The sequence below is a fragment of the Bubalus kerabau genome, chromosome 21 (assembly GCF_029407905.1).
Source record: "Bubalus kerabau isolate K-KA32 ecotype Philippines breed swamp buffalo chromosome 21, PCC_UOA_SB_1v2, whole genome shotgun sequence".
Lineage (NCBI taxonomy): Eukaryota > Metazoa > Chordata > Mammalia > Artiodactyla > Bovidae > Bubalus > Bubalus kerabau.
The window spans coordinates 37,557,570-37,576,558 of NC_073644.1; the positions used below are offsets into that span (position 1 = coordinate 37,557,570).

The 18,989-nt window shown below is 36.0% G+C and overlaps 1 protein-coding gene and 1 long non-coding RNA gene across 5 annotated transcripts in view; one reads left to right on the forward strand and one right to left on the reverse strand.

The window, feature by feature from the left end:
- Positions 1–18,989, reverse strand: part of MIB1 (MIB E3 ubiquitin protein ligase 1) — a 95,124-nt gene that overhangs the window by 17,445 nt on the left and 58,690 nt on the right. For all 3 annotated transcript variants that reach the window (XM_055559356.1, XM_055559357.1, XM_055559358.1), the window contains exons 13-16: positions 6,907–7,039; positions 4,873–4,959; positions 3,068–3,229; positions 783–964 (exon numbers count right to left, since the gene is read on the reverse strand). In XM_055559356.1, the coding sequence (XP_055415331.1) occupies positions 783–964; positions 3,068–3,229; positions 4,873–4,959; positions 6,907–7,039 (564 nt within the window). The remainder of the gene's footprint in view (positions 1–782; positions 965–3,067; positions 3,230–4,872; positions 4,960–6,906; positions 7,040–18,989) is intronic.
- Positions 12,796–17,223, forward strand: LOC129636089 (uncharacterized). Of its 2 annotated transcripts, none has more exons than XR_008706633.1 (4): positions 12,796–12,810; positions 13,008–14,363; positions 14,759–14,924; positions 16,083–17,223. It is a non-coding gene; the product is annotated as an uncharacterized LOC129636089 (long non-coding RNA). The 2 variants fall into 2 exon arrangements; XR_008706634.1 differs by lacking the exon at positions 12,796–12,810 and having other exon boundaries at positions 13,113–13,127; positions 13,774–14,363.

The window sequence follows — 18,989 nt, forward strand, 5'->3', positions numbered from 1 at the left end:
TATTGCAGTAATTACGGTGCCTTTATCCATATATTTTTAGATACATTCTGTCTTTCTCTAATAGAATTTTACGTTCCTTAAGAATATACTTAACGATATGTATATACCTCTATATACAACTACTTAGCCATAAAAAAAAGAATAATGTCATTTGCAGCAACATGAATGAACCTAGAGATTATCACAGTAAGCAAAGTCAATCAGAGAAAGACAAATATCATCTATCACTTATGTGAACTCTAAAATATGATACAACCTGAACTGACTTACAAAACAGACATAGAAACAGACACAGAAAACAAACTTACAGTTACCAAAGGGGAAAGGAGTAGGGAAAGGATAAATTAGAGGAGTTTGGGATTAGCAGATACAAACTACTACATATTCAATATAAAATAAACAAGGTCCTACTATATAGCACAAGTAACTATATTCAGTATCTTGTAATAAACCATAATGGAAGAATATGTATACATATGTATACATGAATCACTTTGCTGTACATCAGAAAATAACATTGTAAATCAACTATACTTCAATAAAAAAATACTTCATTATATTAATTTCCCTGTGACACAGCTCTATGTATGGATTCCAAAGAGGTGTCATTTCATCACTATACATCAATTTACAAGAAGAAAGAAAGTACAAAGTTCAAGGGACAACTACTAAAATGTTTAATGACAAGAACCAAGTCCTTAATTGTGAAACCACATGACACTTTATGTACAGAATATTTTATGTACAGAATACTAGGTTTTATGAAAATAAATAACACAAACCTGACTTTTTCTTTATGACACTTTGCCAAGGCTTTGCAGAGACTTGGATCAGGACAGAGATCAAGTGGCGACTGACCCTTCTTATTTCGGATGCTAAGGTCAGCACCGTTAGCAGCCAAGAAACAGGCAATAGATGCAGCACTCTTCTTCTCAGCCCCCTGGGTACCAAGTCCCATTATTAACTGAAATCATATGAAAAGAGTCATTATTTTCCTTTAGGAATCTGTTATCATTTCTTATCACCAAACATACATACATACATACGTGTGTGTGTGTGTGTGTGGTGTGTGTGTGCTTGCGTATATATGTATGCATGTATATATGAATATGTATGTGTGAATAAGAAAATGTCTGGAAGGAGCATACACACTACAGAGACGTGAGGACACCTACGGGGCGCAGTCCTAGCATCATTCCCCTCTCACTCACCCCGTGTCCTCAGATGTACAGTATGAGGACTGACCCATCCTCCGGGTTCAGAAGTGAACCAAAGATGGTCCAAATCAGTCAGATACCCACTTCATCTGTGCTTAGTTCAGGGGTGAAACACAATGTAAATCAAGTTAATTAAAGCCCGTAAGACTCAAGAATGGAACTTCTGATTTAGATATTGAGGAAACAGTACTACCTTTTCTAACAACTTGGCCCTGGAGCTGTTAGCAACCAACTTGAAACAATAAGGGGAGAGATAACTGAGAAAAGAACCAAGAGCTAGGAATTAAGACACAAAGTGGAGAATGAGACAAATCAGGTTCTACTGTCATGCGAGCTACTGACTCACACATCTTGTGTGAAAATAGTCATAATAACTGTTAACACTGATGGAGCATCTACAGTGGACTAAGAACTATTCTAAGCACTTTCCATGAACTAACTCATTTAATCCTTACAACCTTATGAAGGTAGTTACTCCCTTCCCCTCATTTTAAAATAAGAAAAACAAGGCACATAGGAGTTAGAGTATTTACCCATGATCACACAGAAAGACAGGCAGCAATTAGCAAACACTTTGGTCTCAGAATCCTTTTACATTCTTAAAAATGATTCTAAAATTCATACGGAAAGGTGAAGGACCTAGAATAGTAAAGCAACTTTGAAAAACAGGAAGAAAGTTGGACTGACCTCAACATTTATTATAAAGCTACAGTAATCAAGACAGTACGTTGGCATTACAGAGCTAAAGACACAGATCAACAGAAGAGAACTGATTTTAGATAAAGGCACAACAAGCGATTCAGTAGAAAAAGATAGCCTTCTCAACAAATGGGACTGGAATGATGATATCCACAAACAAAAAAAGATGACCCATACTTCATACTGTGTATATAAAAATTAACTCAAAATCAATCACAGACCTAAATGTAACAGCTCAAACTTTATAAACTTCTAGTACAAAACAGGAAAAACCTTAGTGACCTTAGATTTAGCAAAGATTTCTCAGGACACAAACAATAAAAGAAAAAAATTGCTAAATCAGACTTCATTAAAATTACTCTTTTTCGACTCATAGACTTAGAAAATTTTCTGGTTGCTGGGGGGAAGGGATACTTAGGGAGTTTGGGAAGGTCATGTACACACGGCTATGTTCAAAATGGATAACCAACAAGGACCTACTGTATAGCACATGAATTCTGCTCAATGTCATGCACCAGACTGGAGGGGGAGGGGCTTGAGGGAGAATGGACACATGTCTAAGTGTGGCTGAGCGCCTTTGCTGTTCACCTAAAACCACCACAACACTGGTGACTGGCTATACCCCGATTCAAAATAAAAAGTTTAAAGTCTGAAGACAAAAAAAAAAAAACTATTGCTTCAAAAAATACTGTTAAAAGAATGAAAAGACAAGCCACAGACTGGGAGAATGTATGTGCATATCGCATATCTGGTATGGAACTTGATTCAGATTGGTAGTAAGAAAACAGTTCAACAACATAATACATTAAGGTCTTAAGTGACAGCTTTGTCAAATATATATGGGTGGTAAACCTGCAAATGAAAAGATGTTCAATACCAGTAGTCATGAGGAAATGCAACCCCAAACCACAACAAGACACCACAGCACTCCTGCTTGAATGGCTTAAGTTGCATAAGGAGAACCAAACAACTTTCAGTAAGAATGCGAACAATACAGTCAGTACTGACTAGTGTTTAGCTCATAAACTAAATCCCTACATTTGTACTTTTGATGAAATATCTGATCAGATGCAGGTTCAATGAGCCATAAATAAGACCTTGCATTAAAATACGCTCCTCCTGGCACGGAAGTGACGATTATCTTTGCTCACCGTGTTTTTGGATGGCTCCCAGGCAGCATCAACCTTCCCCACATCCTGCATATCTTGAAGCTGACGCAGCTGAGACAGAGTGTGATGCCGCAGGGCTTCGTGCAGAGGAGTGTCCCCATCCTTATCCTGAATATCTAACTTGGCACCTGCACGGACCAAAAGCTAGAAGAGAAAAATGTCTCTTTTTCCTAAGTATTCCACCCACAAGAAATTATAATACATCTAAAGTAACAAAGTTTCAGTTACATAAGATGAATTTGTTCTGGAGAGCCCCCCATTGCATGGTGTTGTATCATGTTCTTACAATTTGCTGAGAAGGCAGACTTTAACTGTTCTCACCAAACAGATACACAAACTATGTGTGATGGTGGCTATGTGAATTAGCTTAATTATAGTGATTATTTCACAATGTACACCTGGATCAAAATACGAAGCTGTACACTTTAAATGTATACAATTTCCATCTGTCTATTATAACTTAATAAAGCTAAAAAAAGTAAAATTAAAGTAACAGTGTGAGAGCCCTATCTGACGGGGCTGCCCTGACAGTTAACTTCTGTGTTTGCTTGCCACCACTCTGATCCCTGTGACCGCTTACAAATAATGATGAGCTTGATTATTCAAACATACTGAACTAGGGACAGCAGAAAGAAACAAGAACCAACATGCAGCTTAATTATTCTACTCTAAGATCAAAATAACTGGAGGAAATTCAGGACATTGTTTTCCTCTCCTTTTAATTTCAGATATGTGAGTTGGTATATTTTAAGTATTTCCAATAGGACCAAATCACAATACTCAAAATTCTTCTATTATTTAAATAAATATGCATTTATTTTTTTCCATCCCCTGTGGTCAATTTTCTCCAAATGTGTGGTTATAAGGGTTATAAGTCCAAACATCAGAGAAATGAAGAATTTCTGGCAAGAGAATTTTTTATAAATGTGAAATGTTTGCTAAGTTACAATCTCTTACATATAATGCATAATTGATATACCTCAACAGATATTTTAAGCAGTAAATACAAAACTTTGCTTTAACAAGTTCCCTAACCTTTCTGTAAATGTTATCAGAGTTTTAGAAAAACACCACACAAAGAAATCAATCTCAAGCATACAGTCCTGCCTGTTTTGGCAAATTACTATTTTGCTCTTTTTTTGTTCACTATGCTTCAAAAAGATTATATAAAACGTCCCTGTAGATAGGTCTCTCAAATTTAAATTGGCATCAGAATTACATGGGGGCCTGTAAAACCAGAGATTGCTAGTTCCCACCCTTAGAGGTTCTGCTCTGGTTGGTCTGAGATGGGGCCCAAGAATTTACTTTTCTGCCAAAGCCCTAGGTGATGCTATTGCTGCTGCTCAGCCTCCAAACTTTAAGAGCCACTGCTCTGCAAAAAAGTTTAAACAGATCATCTTTCAAGTATTTGATCTGGAATCACCAGATTAGTAAAATAAAATTACGTATGCCAGCTTCTTTGAAATGTTTGGCAAATGTCTAGCCAAAGGCTTTAATTACAGCTCACTCTCATTTATAAAAATTAAAAGGAAGTATACTTTTAAAAAATGTATATGTTACTTTGAAATTCTCTGATTTAATATTCCAGGAATTTACAAATCCTGACAACAAAATTATAAAAACTCTGAATATAAGAGTTAAGATTTTTCCTATTAGAAATTAAAACTCTTTATCCAACTGATTAAAATACCAGCCTAGAATCATAATTTTACCTCTAACTACGCCTTCGGAGAAGCCTAACAACATATCATTTACAGGGGTAAGATGCACTTTAGTAGACACGTTACCCTCACAATCTGGGTGTGCTGCCGCTCCACCGCCAGGTGGAGGGCCGTCTGCTGGTTCACGTTCTGGATGTCCAGGTTTGCGTTTCCCTGAAAGAAGAACAAGGCTTACAGTTAAATGTGACAAGAGGGAAGCACATAATCTAACTCTCTATGAAGAAGCCATAACACTGGATGCTGCTGAGCAAGCCCCCTCCAAGGGCTAGACCTTGTAATATATGGTAACAGATGTGAACAGCAGGAAGAAGTGGTGAGACAGCCAACTTTCTGAAATAGAATGGCAAATTTAAAACTATTTTTACTGTGGTGATTCCACCTAAGGACAGTTACAGGACAAAGGACAATACAGAATCAAACACGGCTCCCTTTTAATCTCCGTTACAGAGCCACAGACATAATCAGCTCATTTTAAGTAAGTACTTCCTGAAAATGTATCAGTGAGTCTTCATATTGTATTTGGAAATTCAGAAGACCTAGAATGTTAAAGTAGGTCTGAAAAAAAACAACAAAGTTAGAGGACTTACTCCAACTGAGTAACTGATTTCAGTTACTGATTACTATAGTGACTACAGTTATTATTTCAGTTCAGTTACTGATTACTATAACCAAGCAACAGTAACAGTAACCAAGACAGTGGGCTTCCCTAGCAGCTCAGCTGATAAAGAATCAGCCTGCAACGCAGGAGATCCCAGTTCAATTCCTGGGTCGGGAAGATCCCCTGAAGAAGGGATAGGTTACCCATTCCAGTATTCTTTGGGTTCCCTGGTGGCTCAGCTGGTAAAGAATCTGCCTGCAACAGAGGAGACCTGGGTTCAATCCTTGGGTTGGGAAGATCCCCTGGAGGAGGGCATGGTAACTACGCCAGTATTCTTGCCTGGAGAATTTCCATGGACAAGAGGAGACTGGTGGGCTGCAGTCCATGGGGTTGCAAAGAGTTGGACACAACTGAGCGACTAAGCACGACCAAGACAGTGTGGTACTGGCTTAGGTCCGTAGTTTGGATTTTGGATGAAAAGGAATTTATCATAGTTAACAACACTTCTAAGAGAATTAACTTTAATAATAAAGGCTTATAATGGCAGGGGAAAGGCAGTTTAGCTTTTGAACTGTTTCTTTCTTTAAATGTCTTTGTACAGACTGTCCATCTTATGATATAAGACCCAATTACACGTAATGTACTATCTACTAAGTTTCCCTGCCATTTCATCTTCTTAACTAGACTGTAAGTTCCTTGAAGTCAGGAGTCACAGATAATTTTTTGGAAACTTTACTGCTTCCCTATGGCATATGCTTGTCTGAAGCATTTAAAAATTTTGCTGAATATACCAAAACATCAAAAAATTGCAATCAATAGGTTCCCCTCAAAATCCAAGCTCATAAAAATGTAGGGGTATCTTATTCCTAAGATAAATGAAATAACTAAGGTGAGCCTACCCTGCTATCCACACAGATTCAAGGGGTCCAGCAGTTGTTGAGAACTGAGTCCCTAGGTCCTAACTGCAGCCTGGTGTCACCTGGTAGCAACTCGCCACACTGATTTAGACATCAACATACTGGTCCGTGATGATACAGCTGAGTGACACTTCCACAACAGTGGCAGTGAATCTGGAAAATCCCTTTAAGTTGATGCCTATTTTGTTGGACCAACTCAGGAAGGCTGTGCAGAGAGAATACTGGAGGTGTTAAGGATCCACACCCACCCTACCCACACCCCCACTATTTCCCTCCACCGAAGCACCACTAAAGACTAAGTTCATACTACAGCTGAATTTGCATCACCATGGGATTTTACTGTCATCTACCAGTAAGTAGTTCAGTTCAGTCGCTCAGTCATGTCTGACTCTTTGCGACCCCATGGGCTACAGCACACCAGGCTTCCCTGTCCATCACCAACTCCTGGAGCTTGCTCAAATTCATGTCCATCAAGTTGGTGATGCCATCCAACTATCTCATCCGTAAGTAGTTGATAAAGTAATAATAAATCAATGATTAGCAATGACCCAAAATTGTTAAAAATTACTGAAATGCTTTTCCTACCTGATGCACCAACAGTTCAGCCACTTCTACATGATTATTAAGGGCAGCCAGATGCAAGGCAGTATAACCATCATCTTTCTTCTCATCCACAATCCACGGTCTTGGTAATTTAGACAGTAAAACACGCATTGCGCTGAAAGGCAAATTTATATTAATTTGATATTTAGTTATATATTTTATTATTTTCTTTATAAAAAAATATTCAAAAAAACTCATAAAATCAAATGAAAATATTCCTCTTTAAAGAAAATTATGCCCTTAAGAGACAAACAGAAATTCAAAATTTCTAAATCTCAAATGCACAGCCCTTTGACATTTTAAGAGGTAAACAAATTATCACTGTTTGGAGAGTAGAATCAAAATAGAATGGGAGTGCTACAAAGGGAAACATTCTGAGAGGGAAAAAAACCAAAGGTGAAATATACCCTAATAAGGACATAGTTTGAATCTGTGGAATCTCTTAGGTTCAATTAGAGTAGTATATATTAATGAAAGAGTTAATGAAGAACAACCAGGTAACAAGAGTTAATTGGGAAAAACAGTGATAATTAAGACAAATTTTATGTGGCTGGCAGATTATCATGAATTCTACGGGATTAAAAATCTGATATATGTCATTTAGTAGTGCTAAATCTAGTTGATATTGAAACACACAAAATGGCACTCAAATATTTAAAATTTACAATATGATAACCAAATATCTCCAAAGCAAAAAAAAAAAAAAAAAGAAAGTTATCCTAAAGAGCACCAAAGATTAAACCAGGAAAGATCAGGGGAACTAATTACTGAGAAACCATGCTTTGTAAAGAAAAGGCTAGCCTACCCTCAAAAAGGAAAGTAAAATAAGAAGCAATTTTTCTTACCATTCATCGGTAACTTCTCCTAACAAAGATCTTGTGTGGAAAACTCATAATTTGGGAAAAATCTAAAAATAATTATTTTTTTTTGTTTTTAAAAAATTTGGGAAAAATTTCCCTGAATATCTGTCCACTAATTGTTGTTGTTTTTTTTTTTAAAGACTGACACCTGAGATAATGAAGGGCTTCTATAAACAGTACTGGACTTGGCACAGACAACACTGATATATGTATTAGATATTGAATGTTCCCCCACACCTAAAAAAGGCAGTAAACGCAGAAAAGCTTTTAAAATTCTGTCATTAGAGTATAAAAGGGCAAGAAGTTAACAGTAAGATACATATTGGGATAGTTCTTCCTAAGGGGGCACATAGGGGAGAAAAATCTGAAACAAATATTTTAAATGTATGGAGAAACAGTCTGAAGATGCAGAATAAGAACGCATGTAAAAGAAATTGTTAAGTCTCTAAATAATGAAACTAAGACCTAACATGATACAGAACATGTTTCTTTAATGGCAGTGGTCCATGAATCCCACGTAGGAAGTCCAAGACATCTGAGAACACGCTTTAAAGAATCCACGAATCTCTAAAATTGTACTCATATCTGGAAGTTTACAGCTTTTATCAGATTTTCAAACAGGTTAATGACCCAAGGCATATTGAGAATCAAAACTTAAAAGACAGCCTTCAGTGGTTGTTACTAAAGTTAAAATCACTGTCCATGAATGACAGACTTCTTTGGAAATCTGTGGAAGGCCAGGAACCATTCCCTCCCCCAAAAGTGCACATAAAAATCTTTACATATAATTTTGAGGGAATCTAAGTTCCATTCATGGACCTCATACAAAGCTGAAGATTCTTGCTTTAGTTCATTTTCAGTAATTGTAAGGGCTTCCCCATTCAGTGGATTAAAATAAAATACTAGAAATTATGTAGGTTTTTGACTCAAATTCTTAACGGTACATCATCATATGAAAAATAATTTGACATTTTTATTAATGTTAGTGTTAGTCATCTCTATGGGCCTATAAAGTCATATGAAAAGAGTTCTGTAAGAACTAAATGAGGGAATGTAATAAATTGTTTTAGTATAGTCTAAAGCTCTTCAATATTATAGTGTTATTACAGTTCTAAGTTTATAGACCTATGAAGTACACAATACAAATTTCCCTTTTCTCCTTCCCAAGAATTCTTCCTGTATTCTTGATTTTGGTTATTCTTATTATCATTTAACCAGCCACCCCAGTCAGAAATATGGGAATCATTCTAGACCCTCTCCTCCCTTCCCACTCCTGCATTCAATTTGTTCTGCTGACTTTCCCTTTTAAAACTAAACTATTATTTCCTAAATAATATCTTTTATATAGACTTTCATTACCTTTCCTCTGAACATCTGTAACAGCCCCCTTCCAAATCTAGCCTTTATACCCCTTTCACACAAATCTACCCATTTCCCATTTTCACAAATTCAAAGTCATCGGCATTCAAATAAAAAAAAGGCTCCCTTTCACATAACTAAATCTTTTTAGGATTGGTCTTGATAAAATTTATTCTGAAATATACTTTTTGTTTTAATATACTTTTAAAAGAATATAAGACTAAACTTACCTTATGATAACCGAATTATAATAACAAAATCAACTCCTGATTAAATGCTCTAAGTTTTGGAGAAATACTGCAAATAGCCCCAAATCAAAATTAATGCAAAAGTCAACAGCTAGCTAGGAGTGGTCAGATTAGTTTTTGGTTTTGCCATTTTTAAATAAACTTTTAGATTTTAGACTTACGGAAAATTGTGAAGACAGTACAGAGTTCCTCACCTCTCCTGTTAATACTGTACATTAGGATGACACATTTGTTACCATTAAGGAACCAGTACTGACAGTTATTAACTAAAGACCATACTTCACTCCAATTTCCTTAGTTTTATTTAACGTACTTTTTCTACCACATTACACTTAGCTGTCATGGCTCCTGAGGGTCCCTTTCACTGTGACAGTTTCTTAGACTTTCCTTGTTTTTGATGATGTTGACAGTGTTGAGGAGTACTAATCAGTTATTTGATAGAATGTTCCTTGCTTGTAATTTGTCTGATGTTTTCTGATGATTACAACTGGGATTATGAGTTTTGAGGAGGAAGTCTCAAAGACAGTGCCATTTCATCACATCAAGGGTGCACACTATCAGTATGACGTATCTCTCAATGTTAACCATAGCCATCTGGTTGAGGTAGCATCTGTCCACTTTCTCCACTGTAGAGTTGCTCTTTTTCTCCCTTTCTCTACTACAGAGTAATACTACACTCTTTGGAAGAAGTCACTACAGGTAGCCTACTCTTAACAGGTGGAAAGTTATATTCTACTTCCTTGAAGATAGAGTATTCACATAAATGATCTGGAATTCTTCTATACTGGAGATTTGGGGTAGCTTAATTTTAAGAGCAATCTATAACCTTCTCGTCTTAATAAGAAAGCTGCTAATTAATGTTAGTTCTTAACCTACTGCCTTCACAAAAAGCAAACAAAAACAACACAACACCTCAAGAAAAGTCAATCTTTGGGCCCAGCCTGCAGTATGAGCTAAGAGAAAAAAAAGAACAGTCTCTGGTCCCCTCCCCTTCATGTCCAGAGTAGTTCTGAATGGTCTGTCTCCTTTCCTCCTGTGGGGCAATCTGAGGACTCCACAATACAACCAACGAAGGTCAGCTGTTTCCACAGCACCTTAGCTAATTAAGAGGCTTCTGTTGTTATGCTGCAAGCACTGAGGCCCTTAGAGTTCCTGGCATAAGATGTTACCAGTTCAATAAATCAATAATTTTACCAAGCCAACAGACTCTCACTGGTGGAGCACTGTATGAGATTTGAAGATACTTTCCCCAATGTTCAAACACTCTTCTTTATTTCTCAATCTGGTTGTTTTCCAAAAGGTTAAGGACATGGATGGTTTAAGGATAAGATCTTACTACCAGTTAAGCAGGCATTTGTGAATACTGCCAAAGAAGCATTAAGTTCCGGAACAACTAATAGTGGTGCCGAGCATAATCCTTGGCACATGGTAACACTCAAACGTTTGCTGAATGATGAACAAATGAGTTCTAAGAAGCAGAGGGGACAAGCAGCTGTCTGCACTGGTATGTAACAGTCAAATGGCAATGGCTCCATTTTTAGGACCTGCCATGCTTTGCAATCTTTCTTCAGAGATGGGCAACATTTTTCCAAACAAACCCTAGTAGCTAAACTGAGGAGGCCTTACATATTAGTATTACTGAATGTAAAAAAGACATTGAAATAATAGCATATATTAGGGGTTCAATAAATTCTGAATATTGAACAATCCCTCAAATATAATTTAAGCATGTTAGTACAGAATCCATAAAGGAACCTGCTAAGAAAGTTGATAAATCTCAGAAGTTCTGTAGGCCATGCTAAGAGCAAGTTAATATGTAACAGTTTGATCACATCTTTATTCAATACACACCCACCCCTATCTAAATGGATGGAGACAAGAATGATATCTGTAATAATCATTCTAGCAAATGAATATGGACAGTTTTTATTTTCTTTCATCTATTTAAAGGGATACACAGACATGACTCAAATGTTAAATTTTAATTTTTTTGGTATGCTTAATTTTGCTCCCCACAAACTTTTTTTTGACAGATACTGAAATTAAAAGGTTCATTAATTTAGCTTGAATTCATTTACTAGGAATTTGGTAATGCAGTAGAAATTAGCTCAAAATGACAGATATGCGATGACAATACAGGCTGCAGGAGGACTCGATCATTCTTAAAGCAGGACAACTAAAATGATCTCTTCCGCACTGTAAGCCAGGGACGCCATTTTACTCATCTTTATTCCCTCTGTGTGCACCTAGTATGAGGTGCTCAAAGTTTACTTGAATGAAACAAAGGAAGAAACAATCAAACAAACGGTCGTTTTTCTCAGCATACCGGGGCCAAGAATGCTCAACATGCTACATTTCTGGTATAGGTCCCAGTCCCCTCGAGTCCAGGCCCTAACTGCTTGCATTATTATAAACCACAGCAGTGACAGGCACAGGGGTAAAGATCTAAGTCTGAAGCCAAACCACCTGGGCTCACACTCTGGTACCAGCAAACAAAAGGGCTGGTGAATTGAGCAGGGTACTTGCCTTCTATGCCTCAGTTTCCTCATCTATAAAATGTGTAAAGAATCACAAGTCCTATTTCGTAGGACTGTTACGGGGATTTTAAAGGCCTTAGAAAAGTGCCTGTCCTTTCACATACACTATGTAAGTGCTTGCTTGAGAGGTGGGAAAGGAGGACTTTCACGGCTACAAAATGGTCAGGATATACGAGGCAGTTTAAAAGTCTTCAAATTAACCGATCTTGTACTCTGAGATGCATCATCTTCACACAATGTGTCTAAAATTACTTCAGTATCTAGAAGCATGCTTTATGTCACTGTTTTAAAACAGCCATTCAAAAATAATTAAACTGCTAAGTTATAAAAAATGCTAAAGACAAAAAGGATGTCAAGGACAAATTTCCCTTGTAGGAGAATGAGCTCAGAAAACTGATAACAGTTCTTTTTGGTTCTTAACTGAATCGATGGATGTGAGAGTTGGACTATAAAGAAAGCTGGCTGCTGAAGAATTGATGCTTCTGAACTGTGGTGTCGGAGAAGACTCTTGAGAGACCCCTGGACTGCAAGGAGATCCAACCAGTCCATCCTAAAGGAAATCAGTCCTGAATATTCATTGGAAGGACTGATGCTCAAGCTGAAACTCCAATACTTTGGACACCTGCTGCAAAGAACTGACTCATTGGAAAAGACCCTGATGTGAGAAAGATTGAAGGCAGGAGAAGGGGACGACAGATGATGAGATGGTTGGATGGCACCACCGACTCAGTGGACATAAGTTTGAATAAACTCCGGGAGTTGGTGATGGACAGGGAAGCCTGGCGTGCTGCAGTCCATGGGGTTGCAAAGAGTCACACATGACTGAACAACTGAACTGAACTGAATCAATACTTAAGAGACTATATATGAATTAAGAACAAGGTATAGTTGGTTTTTCCTAGGCATTCTTAGGTTTGTTAGATCTTAAATTGTACCGCCATAGGCTTGCGGAATTTGATGTTAAATTTTTTTTTCTCCTTGGTTAAAAAATAAACCTCAATATTAAAATTTATGGTGATATGCTATTAAAGTTTAGGACAAAAGTATTTTTCCCCTATAACATGTGTTATGTGACAAAGTTACAGAAGGGCTTCCCTGGTGGCTCAGCAGTAAAGAATTCATCTGCAATACAGGAGACGCGGGTTCGATCCCTGGGTCAGGGACTTTGTGACTGAACAGCAACAAGAAATTACAGAAAGGTTAGTGACTATTTTGAGTCTGTAATAAAGTGTGAAATGATCATGCCTAAATGCTATCTCAGAAAAGTAAAGTGGAACAGCAATGTAGAAAGGAGGAAAAAACCACTTCACATTTGAAAATAAAGTAGAATTTAATTAATGCATTATAATAGTTATATAACTATACAAAGTTTCAATAGAAAAGTAACACAATTACTAAAAAGACCCTGTTTCTCACCTAAGCACTACTAAAAAATTTATTAAAAGTGACACTGAATTAAAAGTTTTTTTTAATTTAAAAGTTTTAAGTAGCACTTCCAAGATTTCATTTACACATTCCTCCTTTCCTCCTGAGTGATCTCTTCACCTTCAATATATTGGTTCTACTTCCTCTTTCTACATATTTTTCCATTCAATTATTATTTATTAAATTTAAAAAGAATGTATAGCAACAACGAGCTTTAAAGGTAACACTACAAAATCCCTTCAGGCCTTGAGCTATGTAAAATATCATTATCCTGATTTTTTTGTTTGTTTACTGATTTAAAAAAACAGGTTATGAAATATATTTTGGCAGCAGAGCGACTTTACTTGTCCCGTATCTGTCCAAAGCCCGTCTTGCTACTAGCCAGGGTAATATTTTTTCTCTTTCCTTTTTTCGCTGCAGTGCTTCTAAGTATAGTGGCAGCCGCATCAGGCTTTCCTAGCCTCAGCGCAAGCTCAGTATAAATCTGGGATGTGTAAGTGGAAACATGAGAGACCGCTTTATTTGGCAGTGCTTTGAAAAAAAAAAAAATGCAGGACAAATGGCAAGGCAGTGTTTGGATCGCAGGATGAACAATCAATAGGCAGAAAGCAAGATAGAGGCTTCCTCAGCTTTTGGATCGACAATCGACAGCTGAGAGACTATTTTTTGCTATGGTTGACTAAATATGGTCAGGGAAGAGAGAGGCACAAGAGAGCCTGTTTGCCTGGGAGTGCATGTTTCAAATGCTTAGCTGCCTATAAAGCTGAACAGTTCAGCCTGTGGCCACTGAGGGAAGAATATAAGTTAACCTCAGTACTGACCATGTGGAAGTCCCGACCTTGCTTGCAGACTTGACCTCTGGATATGACAAGGTAGCTTCAATACAGATCTACCATCTAATCCTGGCAACTAGAAACAAACAAACAAAAATTCCACAGCAAGAAAGATGCAGAATTATTTCCTGAGAAGTCAGAAGACCCCAATGTCCTCTGGTGGGCAAAGGAAACAGGGTGAATGTTTACAGTTATTTGGTGGGGGGGAGTGAGGTGTGTTTTGGTTTTTGCTGGGTTTATGTGTGTGTGTGTGTCTTTTTTAGTTTGTAAAAGTAACGTCCTCTACAACTTTTTCCCCATTTCTGAAGTATTCCATCTGAGCAATTAGTGAGGTGCATTTTCTTGGCCTTTGAAGCAAACTTTCCCGGTTGCTTCACTTTCTATACACCAGAGACAAGGTACTCATATCCATTCAACACCAGTAACAGGACATTCCAAATCAAATGGCCAATGCTGACTCAATTTTATTGAAATGTTTTTTTTTTTTTCCCCTTAAGCATAAGGAAAGGGAGAGGGAAAAGATGGCTGATATACTTTGTTTGTTCACTTGTTTTTCAAATTTATCTTAAAAGGTGGGGTCCTGTGTTCACTGACACTTCCCCTTTACTTCCCCCGGCTCATGAAAAGAAGCGCTGATTCAGCAAATAGAGTGAAGAGCCGATCAAGATGAGATGGCTGCTGCTGGCATGACTCTCTGGGTCATTCTCTCTCTCCCTGCTCATGACACTAAGCTCACAGGTAACACAGCACCACAGGACAGTACTTTAATGAAGGCTTATGGTTTTCTGCATGCTTACCTATTATCGACTCAATACATGCTTTTATTGTTAAATTCTACCTGGGCAAAGCCGTTTCACAGTTCAAGCAGAAACCTTATGCAGTGTAAAAAGGAATGCTGTTCAAATATCATGACAGATGATTCAATGTCAAAGCTATACAAGTCCATTCCTGTCTTTTACATTATTAAAGAGTCAGTCTTTACTGTTTCAGATTAAGTGGTGATTCTGCATCCCTAGGAAATGGCCACCTGCCTTCAGAGCATACTATCTTTTAAAAACTATTAACTCTTTCAAGGTTTAGTCAACCAAGAAACTTGGGAGATCACAAAATGCTTTTTAATGCTTCCTCTGATAGCTGGGCACAAAATTAAACCAGAATATGGATGGTGAAATTCAAATACTGCATTGCTGAAATTGCTGTAGTACTGGACCATCTCCTGCTACGTGGTCCTCTGCTCTCTGTGAGCTACACTCACTTCTTACAACGGGCTGCAGGAATTCTACTTTCCATGTCTTTTACACCCCCTCCTCTCTCAGATCTGAAATTTTCTTATGGTCTTCTTATAAATTAACTTCTTAATGCCACAATAATAAAAGGCAACTCACCAACTATAATTTGTTTTCATGCTAAACGATCAAGTTAAAACCCAACTGCTCACTAGCCAATACCTTTCAGTTCTTTTAAGTGTGACTTTGGAAAACTTGATTGTTCTGGAACTTATCCTTCATATTGAAAAAAAAAAAAAAATCAAAGTATCAGAACCACTCAACTCACCAAAATTAGATATTAATTCCTTTATCTAAATTTATATTTAACCCAGACAGGATCACCAAACTGCAAAAATCAGGTAAGTAACTAATAACAAAGGAACAACACAGAGGTTTTCAAATGATCATGAGTTCTTATCCGTGACCTTAAAAACAAAACTAACAAAAAAAATTATCATTAAAAAAATTCAGTTCATTCATACTCTAAAAAGATCCAGTTTTTCTCCCTGTTTTTTCAACTTTAGAATCAACATCAGAAGTAGTACTAATTGGTTAATTATTAAGTCTTTAATAAGATATCTTGCTGGTAAAGAGTACATGCACCAAATTAATTATTGTCTACTTGTAGGTTCTAGAAGCAAACTACAAAATAAGAAGAGATTTGCTCTGAAGACTATGAAGAAACACTAGGCTGATCTTACCAATTTCTGAAATACACTCTGTAAATCCCCACTGATTCAATGGATCTCTCTCAAAAAGAACCAAACCAGGACAAAGTTCAACAGATAACTGGTCAATGTTTAGAAGTGTATGTCCACCAAGAACAAGGAACCATAAACAGCACTAATGCCATGCCTCAGGTAAATGTGTTATAAAGTTTAGTCTTTGATATTCTCTGCAAACGATCTACCACTGCTCTCCATCAGTAAGCTGAAAGTTTTACTAAAAAATGGGAAAATAAAACATTTCATGTTTTTACAGCTAACAACTTAGTAATACCTACTCAGAGTACATACTTCTTTATGTACCCATATGAACATACAATGCTATGGAATGTAAAGAAGTATGTATTTTTGGTAGGCAATAAACCCCCAAGAGGAAACTAGACTGCAGCTATGTGAATGACCTTCGTATGTTAAATTAACCTATCAAAGAGATGACCTTTGGCAATACTAACACCAGAAAATGTACCTATGGAAACTAAATGTTGCTGATTTATATTTCATGAGGAAAAAAGTTCTTCTGAAGTAGATTTAAAATTAACATGGAATTCCTTTTAAATCTTTTAAGTTTAAAGCATATGACATTTTACATTTTTAAATTAAGTACTCACATGATTAAAATTTGAATACAAAAGAGAAAACAGCGATACTAGTACAAAAAAATGATACACATGACCCATTTTCTGTCTCCACAATTTAATTTTAATTTAAATGCATCATATTAGTAGGGCTGACATTTAACAAAAGCTGACTTCATTTGCATTTCAACAGCTATTCTTCATATTTTAATATGAAGAATAATTATAATTAACAATGTAATTATAATTTAACAATACTGTAAGAATTCCTGAAGCAAGTTTTGGTGTTTTAAGTTTTCTTTCTCAAAGCTACAGACATAGTTATAATTTTAAAAGACTATCTTTCAAGTAAAATTCTACTCTCAAAGAAAAAAAAGTGGTCCCTGTCCTTCTCCCTAATCTAGTTTCCACTTTCAATGCTATATAAGTACTTAGTTTAAATCAAGACATACGATTTATTCAAGAAAAATGATAAAATTCTGGGAAATAGGTATAAATCAATAGGGCACACTGGTCACAGACTGCCAAATATTAAAATAAATTAATTTATTACCTATACTATCCTTGAATTTGCTTTCTCCAAAAAGGGCACATAAAATGAAACACTACAATCATGAAACCAATTTATCCAGAAAGAATAACCATGGTACTAGGCAAATACAATTCAGTTTTTTATAAACATGATAGCCTACTGTTTATAGTATGCTAGAGATATTAAAATACATTTTGTATCTTATGTAAAATTTATTTTGTACAATATATACTTATATTGATAAATATTATAAATGATAAAGCTCTTAGCAACAATTTATTAGTAGCTATTTTAAGCTACTATAATAGATTTAGAAAAGAAATATTAATATTCATATATTCTAATCATTTCTTTTGATTAGAGTATTCAGACATATCACATGTCTAAATTTTTTGTCACAGTTGAATAGAAATGGCCATAAGGTTATCCATGAATTGTTAATTTTCTGTTTAATAAGACAACTAGATAATTGTCAAAAGGTGATTTTCATTTAATCAGATTAAAAAGAGAGAATGACTTACATACAAGCATAGAAGTTATAGAATATTTATTGTAAATTACAAAAAGTTCATTAATTTAAAAATTTTACATTTTCAAAGAAAAAAAAATCAGTTCAAAGCTTAACTCACTCAAGAATAGACCTTCTTCCTGATTATCCACAAAAAGGATGGCAAAGCTTTCCATTCATTAAGTTTAACTACCCATACCCTAAACATCAAAAACTGACGATATACACCTCAAAAATAGAGGTTCCTCTATGAAACTACTCAAAGGGTATTACTATATCTACACTTTATAATAAGCAAATTATATTCACCATTCTATGGGTATAAAAGTTTTTAATAATTATTTTAAAACATTCCAGCAACTAAGAATCTTGTTGCTACAATATTAAGAACTTACAAACCTTAGAAAATGACAGTATCTATTATTCATTTGAAAAAGTATAATTATACACTGATCCTAGTGCTTGCAAGTTAAACTTAACATATCTAAGAGTATTTTCAATCACTCTAAAATGTCACATCTATCACTTAGATCAGCTGTTCATTTTTAACTGAGTACATATTAAACTCTGGGCATCTGCTGACACTGTTGTAACTCAAACATTTCAACTGTCTCTCTGACAGGGATAACAGATGCTGACATTATCAAATGCTGTACTATTTTTTTTCCCCCGGCCTCTCTTGCCCCGATATGGCCAGTATATGAAACTGAACTGCCATCCAAAGCACACTTGAGCAACTGGATCTGCTAAACAGCTCCCATAGAACTAGTAAAAATAGAAGTCAGTTTTATTGCTATCTTCAGCACTTAAGTCCAGGCAATTTAACACCTGTTTCTTTTCTATTAGAATAAATGATGGAAATAATTGTAGTTACATTAAATTTCACCAGCAGCATGATACCCTTCAGCCAACAGATGCGGGATATACTTAATACGACAAGTGTTTGAATATTGCCTGAATTAGTGTTGACCTTCTCCCAGTTTGGTTCAAAACATGTAACTATTTCTTTACTGTTTATATTTCAGTGAGAGCACTTACCTTACAGGCAAACTATAACTGTTCAAAGTTTTTAAAAGTTATTAAAAAGTTATTTAAAAAGTTTTAAAAAGGTATTTTCAGAAGACATCCCTTCTCAATATTGCAATTCCCTTTTAACAAAAACTTGCTGTACTGAGTTTTAATAGTAATTTTCATA